General features: G+C 29.0%; 1 protein-coding gene across 1 annotated transcript in view; it reads right to left on the bottom strand.

Annotated features, from left to right (window-relative positions):
* The window catches only part of SGCZ (sarcoglycan zeta), a 274769-nt gene that overhangs the window by 71250 nt on the left and 194632 nt on the right, over positions 1 to 8887 (bottom strand). The window contains exon 3 of the mRNA XM_023533686.1: positions 3244 to 3331. Within this exon, the coding sequence (XP_023389454.1) occupies positions 3244 to 3331 (88 nt within the window). The remainder of the gene's footprint in view (positions 1 to 3243; positions 3332 to 8887) is intronic.

Here is an 8887-nt window from a genome sequence, read left to right as displayed (position 1 = left end):
GCAAGGCATCTGACCTCTTGGGATCGTGTACTTTCTTTAACCACTTCTCAACAACAACCTCATTCCTCGATTTCAGCTTTATTCTAAGAAGAAGAATTTGTATAAAGAAATTTTGAATTCATTAATCCCCTCATGAAAAATTGGAATCTTAGACTTTGTTGTGAGGGAGGTAATCTGATATTAACAGAAATTCAACATAAAGCCTGGAACTTTATAAGCATACAAAAATATTTGTCAATTGATTTTTTTTATCCAAAGTCTAAAAATGTTTAGATTTAATTTTGATTATGTTTGAGCTGGCATATGTTTAAAATATTTTCTTTGCATTTATCGAAGTAGAAATAATCTGGTTTCATATTCACACACCTGGTCTGCTCATGCCTTTGATTACACATATCCCTGCAAATTTAATCAGCAGGAAGGTAGGCTCGTATATATAGAACAGAATAACAGAATGTCAGGATGCAAGAACAATGGATATTTGCTTTGCTGATCAATCTTATATATAATTTTGAGAAAAAAAATGGTACAGGTAGCTACTGGTAAGGGATGTTTTATTTCATTTTCCAATATTTAATGAGAATAAAATGTGGAAAAATATTTAAAGTTTGTTATACTTTCTATTAGTAATTGAAAGATTTAGGATAAAAATTAGAATTTTTTTACTCAGAAAATAAAAAATATTTTTTCATAAATAGTTCATTTTTGGTAGTTTATTTTTAAAAGTTGCAAAATAGTATTATATTTATACTGTAATCAAGACTATGCCCCTAAACAAAAATTAAAGAAGTAAAGAAAAAAAGTCAATAGGAAAAGAGAGGTAAAGCAGCTACTTTATGTCAATGCAACTAAAATTAATCTTTAAAAATGAATACTGATTGAATACATTGCTTGAGTTCATCCTATTATCTCTTCAAGTTCTACCTAAAGATAATTTTATCCTGACATGATTCAAAAATTTTCCTCACATCAGATACACTTTCTGTGATGTTTTGTACTATATCTACAATCATAATCCAGCGTACATTCCACAGCTATTACAGAGATACATTGGATAGAAAATTATAAGATTTTTCAAGTAATAGCAATGTATTTGTAACTTATATCTATAATCACCATCATCAAAATAATAACATATTCAAAATATAGTTGCCTACCATTTGCAGACACTGAAATTGCCCTGCTTCTTATATTATTCGAAATAGTGTCATCTCTATTTTAGAGATGAGAAAACTGAGTCTCTAAGAACTAATTTTTTTTTGGAGCCTTGTATAGTTGGATTCCAAATGTGACTGCATTATTCTTTCCCCACTCCCCTTTATCTATGTCTCCTTTTGTTCTCTGTACGTTTATTGAAAAATACAAAGCAGTAGAAAAATGAAGTTCACCAACAGCACACCCAGAAGGCCAGGATGTTAAATAGTTTTTAGTTTAAGCCTCACTGGAAGGAATATATTTCCATCCATAGAAATAAACTGCTACACCATTAATTCGTTGATTTGCTTCATTTAAAACTAAGCATAACCTTTCTTCCCCCAACCACTCTTTTTTTCTCTTTTTCTTCATTTATCCTTCTCTTTTCCTCAATTGCAAATCTCGATACTTTATTAAAATTAGTTTGGAACAATGGCTGAAAATACGAGCACGATACTATTATTTTTTTCTATTTCCTGCAGAAAAGTATGCAGCAAAATACAAATGGTATTTGATTACACTCCATATAATCTAAACAGTTGCTTTGCTCTACCGGTAATAGTTATGTAGCTATTGTATTACAGTGGAGACTGGTATATATCACTGTGTGTTTAATTTACATTTTGGCATTTCCACAAAGAACCATTTCTTTTTCTTTCTTTTTTTTTTTTTTTAAATCAAGAACAGAATACAAAATAAAGTTTTATCTAGCTAAAGCATTCTCAATATTAAGAAATATAATATGGAAAATCTGCCAGTTTAGGCCTGTTTCTGCAGTACAAATATAACAATTGTGAATTGGCATGGTCATTTACATTGAGTGTCTGGTACTTCTGGATCATTTCTGTATCTATAAATATCTTTCTTTTCTCTAATTTTTAATATATTTGCACATTGCTCCCATTTGTAATTTCTACATATCACAAAATACTATCCAGTTATAGTAATAGATGTCTACAGACCAACTCCTATGCTTTAAAGAATATGTAAAATAAAATTTAATTACTGTAAATTAAAAAACTATATATTTTGGAAATACATATATGCTAAAATATAAGTTTCAATTTTAGCTTCATTCAAATAAATAGCATATCAAAAAGTTCAAATACCTAAAAAGAAGTAGATAGAATCAAACTCATGTTTATTAATCTCACATTTCAAATGCTATATTTTTGCAACTTAGTTAAAAATATTGGAAACATATTTTCATTAAAATCATGACAAATTTGTCATTAAGATAAGGGTAACTCAATCCTCAAAATTCTAATTTACTATTTATAATATACTTTAATGCACACACGCAATCACTAGGTTTTAGGCAATTTTCCCCACAGAAAAATACAGTATTCTAAAAGTATTTTAGCAGTTACACACAAATCAAATCATTGTATTATTTTACATAATTACAACTGATTTTTAATTTGCTTTCTTACAAAAATTAAATCAAATAATAATGTCATGTAATATGAATCTCTATATTAAAATTTTTTTACAATATAATAAAACATGAATAATTTATCATTAACTTAGAACTTCTAAAGCCTATAAACCTTAAAGTATAGGTAATTCAACATCAATTTATAAATAATTCATAAATGTTAAGATTTATTATATTTGACTACTATAATTTCTAATTTATATAAGCAAATAACATTTATTAGTAAATTATTTGCCTAAAATAAATACATAGACCACATAAGGTTATATCTCATATGTTTGTTCAAGCCTGTTTACTATAATTTAATATATAGTAAGGAGATACTTGTTGAGAAAATTGTGCATTTTATAATTCAAATGTAATAACAGCCAAATATGTAATTACAATATATGTAATTCAGTCCCATAATAACACATTCGACAAGAGTAACAGCTTCCAAACAGAGGAAACCATAACTAGCTTCATGACGAATCAAATCATGTGCAAGATAATTGGGCTGTATGGGATGTCTAGTTATATATTATATATACTTTTACTTTTCCTAATTTAAACAACCACAAAGATTTAAATGGAGTAAGATGATACAAGCGATTTTGCCCCCAAACACTCACCTACTGTCAGCTGTCCAGTTAACTGCCCCATGTGATTTCTTGCATTCACTGTTACATTCCTGTCAGACTGTAAGACCAGTGGACTATCCTGGGAAACATGTATAAAATAAAGAAATCAAATAAAAAATAGAAATATAGTCAAAACTTAATATATATAATTATACTGTATTTGTTTGGGTATTAACAAAATTCTATTTCTTTGTTTATATTAGGCAGTTTTTTTAACATCCCAAACATTGGTTGAACAATATTAAAAAATATGGGTGCTCATAATTATTTTATAGAATAGAAATGTTTCCATTTTGGTAAATGGACAGTAACTTTCAGACGCAAGCATTTCCAACTCTACTGATTATTATATGTCAGAGGTATAGTAGCCTCTCTCCTTCTCCCTTCTCAGTGGCATATATTCCTGCCTTTGGAGATATTTTAGAACCTATCCAACTGAGAAAGTCTCTTTTTAAGCTGAACTTGCAACTTAAAGATATCAGTTGAAATGTTCTCTCATCAAAATTGCCTCCCCTGAGAACTAAAATTACAAATTCATTCAATTCCCAAACTCCCATTTCCATTTATTTTGTTCAAATCACTTATCATAAGACAAATTAATTTTGTTCATGTGTTTACTTTTTTATTTGTTTCTGTCACAAGAGGAAATGTCCATGGGCCAGTGACTATGGCAGTCGTGTGTATGCAATCATGCCCTTACTGCTTAGCATACTGCTGAAAGAAAGCATTTACTAAATATTTATTGAATGGATAAATAAATCTTTGTAATAAAATTAATAATGCCTTATTTACCCCATGTAAAAATTCTTTGTAAGTCAGAATGATTTGAGTAAGAAGGTACATAGAATATAAGAACATAAGATGTTTAGCTGGAAATTATATAATCTTGGTTGATGTTTACTTTTATCATTGATATAGGACTTAATAGTAAAATAATTTATTTAAGGACAATATCATTGCCTTAGGAACTGATATATTAGGCTTTTGCCACCACCTGACTCAGATGAGTAAATTACAACTGCCACATTCCCATTTTTATGATCTAAAACATAAGCAGGGTGATTATTTACAAACTGTCCCTTCATTCAACAAATGTTAATTGAGTCTCGCTATGTATGAGGTAGTATCCTAGAGACTTGAGACATTTCAGTGATTGAAATATAGAACAATACTTGGCCCTGTATAGCTTGTACTCTAGATATTAAAATCCTATGAAAATGTCTCCCAACACCATCTTCATCATCTAGGTGGCATGTCACTTCCATGTCAATGTCAATATACAAGTGCTTTCATAAATAAGCTTTATAAAAACTGTTTTAAGGTTCAGATTTGCAATTTTTGATTTTTAGATACACAGAAAGCCTTTATTGGCTTTTCCTAAAGCTGTATTTTTACCCACTTTGACTAGATACAAAGCACTAAGCAAATACATACTCATAAGCATATACTTACACACACATTTTCTCTTAAAAGTAGGTTTGACTAATATATCTAAGCTAAGACTTGATTTTTAAAAGTAATTTTCCACATTTTGAGGATCACATTTATTCTGTAAAATAAGGTACAGTTAGGCAAAAACTACTATAGTAAATTTCATTCCGTTCCTCAACACATCTCTTTCTTTTTGCCTCATAAGTGTTATTTCTCCAGTTTTCCATAGGTATTTCTACGTTGCAAATATTCATCTTTGAAAATATCTGAGATATTTTAAATTAATTCCATCATTCATTTCGAGCCATATGTTCAAATTCTGTTTACAATACAGATTGTGACTAAAGACTATTTGCAAAGAATTATACCCCACTAAGGATACTGTACAAAAAGGATGACTCATAAAGCACAAAAAAGATTATATTTTATGTTGGCAAAATTAAATACATATAACTCATGTGTTCAAAAATGGAGCATTGAATTCAATAACATTAATTTGAATATAAAAAACAGCAGAGGCTACAAAGCACCTTGCATTTGAAAACATTGTAAAAATTTTTGGTAGAACTTTCATTCACATTCTTTTAATACTTTTGTGATATAACATGTATGATTGTTGTTTAAAATTTTAAACATCAATTACACTATATGCTTTCATTTGCATTGCTAAACCTATATTTCTATGAACCGTAGCATTAAAAATGCATAATTATTAGTATATATAATTTAAAACTATATAAGTACATGAAAATAATAATTGCTTGAGGTAAGAAACATAGACAGGGAACTTAAAAAATATTTCCTAGATTATTTTTATAGGAAAGTATTTATATGAATTAAGTTTCTACTACTTAAAAAAAAATTCTTTCTCTTAAAACCTGGTTGGCTTATGAAGTGCTTAAATTATCTGAAAATATTAAGACCAAGTTTTTAGTTTAGGATATTTATAAGCCTAGACTATAAAAGCCACAATGTGCTATCTTCTCCATCTGAGGCCCCAGGGTGTCGCAGAACCACCCACGAAGAGAACCTGGCTCTCAGAATGTCTGCAATGATCTGAGCCACCAGTCTTACTAACACCATCAGAATGTAAAAAATAATATTTATATTTGAGTTAACCCATGAGATACAAGAGTCATTTGCTACAGTTTGCCTTTTCTGATAGAATACCCTTTGTTCTCCTCTAGGAGTTGAATATCCCAGTGTTTCTGATCACTCAAGGCCTCCTCACTGAGAACTCTGTACAAATCTTCCTCCCCTGTCTTAGGTTTTCTTTATATTCCTCTTCCTTTAATAATCATGTTGACATTTCTTATAGCACTGATATAATTTCTTGAAGATCATTATTAAATTAGGGCTTTATCTGTTAAATGATATACTTAAACGTGATATTTTTTCTCTCAGGAGAATTACTCGAATAGACTTTATCTAGAGCAGAGGTCAGTTGACTTTATCTTAAAAGGATAGATAATAAATAATTTAGGCTTTCTAGGCCATGTAGTCTTTGTTGTAACTATTCAACTCTGCTTTTTGTACTCATAAGCAGCCACAAGCAACACATGAATTGCATGGCTGTATTAGAATAAAAGTTTGTTTTTAAAAAAGGCAGCCAGTAGCAAGCATGGTTTGCTGACTTCTGACCTGGAGCATGAATTTCTAATGGATTTCAGATCCCAAAGTTATAGCAACTATGCAACTAACTTTTCAAAATCATATTAATATTATATAATGATTTTATTTTTGAATGATTTGAGATAGTGTTAACTTTATGTGCATTTTAATATAGGAATTCATATAAAAATAAGTTCATTATAATAAACCTAGATATAAATTTCACTCTGTAAATTCTGCTTAGGATACTTTTATTGCAGAATTTGATGACTCCTGTCTTTTATCAGTTTTGGAAAATGATAATTTATTCAGTAGTGCCTCAGCTTTATATTTTACATTCTTCTCACATGGAATTTTCTTAGATATGTGAAATATCTTCTTTCATTCTATCTTTATGTCTTTTTAACTTTCATATTTTTAATTTCTATGTATCTCTGTGCTACATGCTGGTTTAGGGCTTCAGTTCTCAAGTGTATAATTCCCTCTTCAGCTCTATCAGTCATCTGTTAAGGTAGCAATTGAGTTATCAATTCATTGATATAAATTTCTGTTAAAAATATTTTGGTTATATTTTCATATCTGACTAGTCAAATATATTAGGATTATTGCTATTGTTTTTTTTTGTTCTTTTGTTATTTCTTTGTTTATTTCTTATGCAATATTAAGTAATAATGCAAAATGAGGGATGATAATAGAATGCTTCTTGCTTAATTTAACATCCCTCATATATAGTATTTTAATATTCTGTATCTGAAAATTCCAATTGCTGAAGTAAATGAGAGAACCTAAATGAGCAAATCATTGTTTCTGTTGAATTTCACTTCTGTTAGGCCATTTTCTTGTTGTTTCTTTTTGCTGTTTATTTATTTAGCTCATAATTAATTTACAAGCATTTCCAGGAGCCTAGATTAAGAAAGAGAAGCTTTGCATTTGCTCCTAATAGAAAGTGGAGGACAGTATACATCTTGGAAGATAATATGATTTCAAGAAGGCATGGGGCTATTAATCTCCAGGGCTAAACAACATAGGTATTGTTAATTGTCACTAAGAGAAATTCTGATTTCGGCTTTCACATCCTATTTTTTTTTTGACTTTCTGTTTTTTAATTTATTTTGGATTTACAGTTTCTCCATTATCCTTTTCAAATTTAAAAATTCAATGAAATACACCTTTTTGTAATTTATGGTACATTTAGGTTGTCAATGGGACTTTTTTCAGAATATACAGTGTGTAAATTTACTAGAAGCCAAAGTCCTCATTATACACCAATTTTACATGAAAATGAACTTATTATTCTTCAAAAAAATATAAAAAATCTTATAGATATGAAGGTTGAGAAGAAATAAATGTAAAATAAACCATACTCATTTTAAGATTAGTATTAGTATAGTACCTTATAGAACAAGTTAGTACTTAGAAGCATATCAGATCCTTTTAAAAAAGTAAGGTGTGTGTGTGAAGGAAGGATGTTTGCAAAATTAGTTTTGGCTTATAAATTTCTAGGTTATAGATAAATTCATAAACAACTATGTCACATTGTTTATATGGCAATATCATAGCACTTTTTCTAATTGGTTACTATTTACTGTCATTCTTAAAAATAGATTTAATTACTACATTTCCTAGAAAAACTAGTGGATTTCATATATGAAGAAAGTAATCTTTATCTGTATCTCAAAGCTAGTCCACTGTTTTAAAAAAATGTTTTTTAAATCACAAAAAAGTAAGTTGTTTTAAAAAACAAGCTGTCTATATTAAAACAGTTGAAACACCTAGGGATTTCTAAATGTAATAAATGAACCAATTTAATAGTAGTAAATATTGGATTTAAAGGGATTTTTCTATTAAAGCTCAGAATTAACTGATATATAAGAAATCAATGAACTTTTTCCTAGTTGATAAATTATCATAGGATGTTTTGAAGTTTTTTTTAAACATATAAAGTATTACAGCATTTCTCAATTGTTCTGTTTTCCATAAAAAATAAAAGATAGATGCCATCCGAAGAGCAAATACACAGAAGAAAAGAACGTAAACTATTTATGCATTTATTAAAATGGTACTTCTTCCAAAAAGATATTAACTGTGTTACCAACTTAAACACAATGTTAAATTGGGAACTAAAATCTATAAACAGAACTAAATGCCCTTTAAACTCTGAGAAATAGATGTTTGTAAACACATATCTTGTTACTTGTTTCAACAAGTTTCTTGCTAGTGTCGAACCCCAAATTTTACTTTTACGTTTCTGGAAATTACGGCAAATAAAAATTTTACATTATAAAATTTTCACTGCCTGATAAAAGCAAGCAAAAATATTTATAGGGAGAAGTGTTTTCCCCTAATACTGGTATCTAATCTCTCTGAGAAGTTTAAATATGCTCATTTAAAGCATTTATTTCTAAATTCAGGCAAATTGTACACTGTACTCTCTGCCCTGAGGCAGAGCCTGATGCACTGTTGTTGGTAGCCAGATGCTGAACACTAAGGAAGGAGTCAAAATTTCTACATATGTCAAAAAATAAGTGAAGCAGTAAAAATAGATGAATGAACAAATGAACAACGTTAAAAAGCAATGTTGAATATGTAGTGA

Source organism: Pteropus vampyrus, unplaced genomic scaffold, assembly GCF_000151845.1.
Source record: "Pteropus vampyrus isolate Shadow unplaced genomic scaffold, Pvam_2.0 Scaffold108, whole genome shotgun sequence".
NCBI classification, from domain to species: domain Eukaryota; kingdom Metazoa; phylum Chordata; class Mammalia; order Chiroptera; family Pteropodidae; genus Pteropus; species Pteropus vampyrus.
Note: the sequence above shows the minus strand (reverse complement) of the source record. Positions and strands in the feature narration are given on the sequence as shown.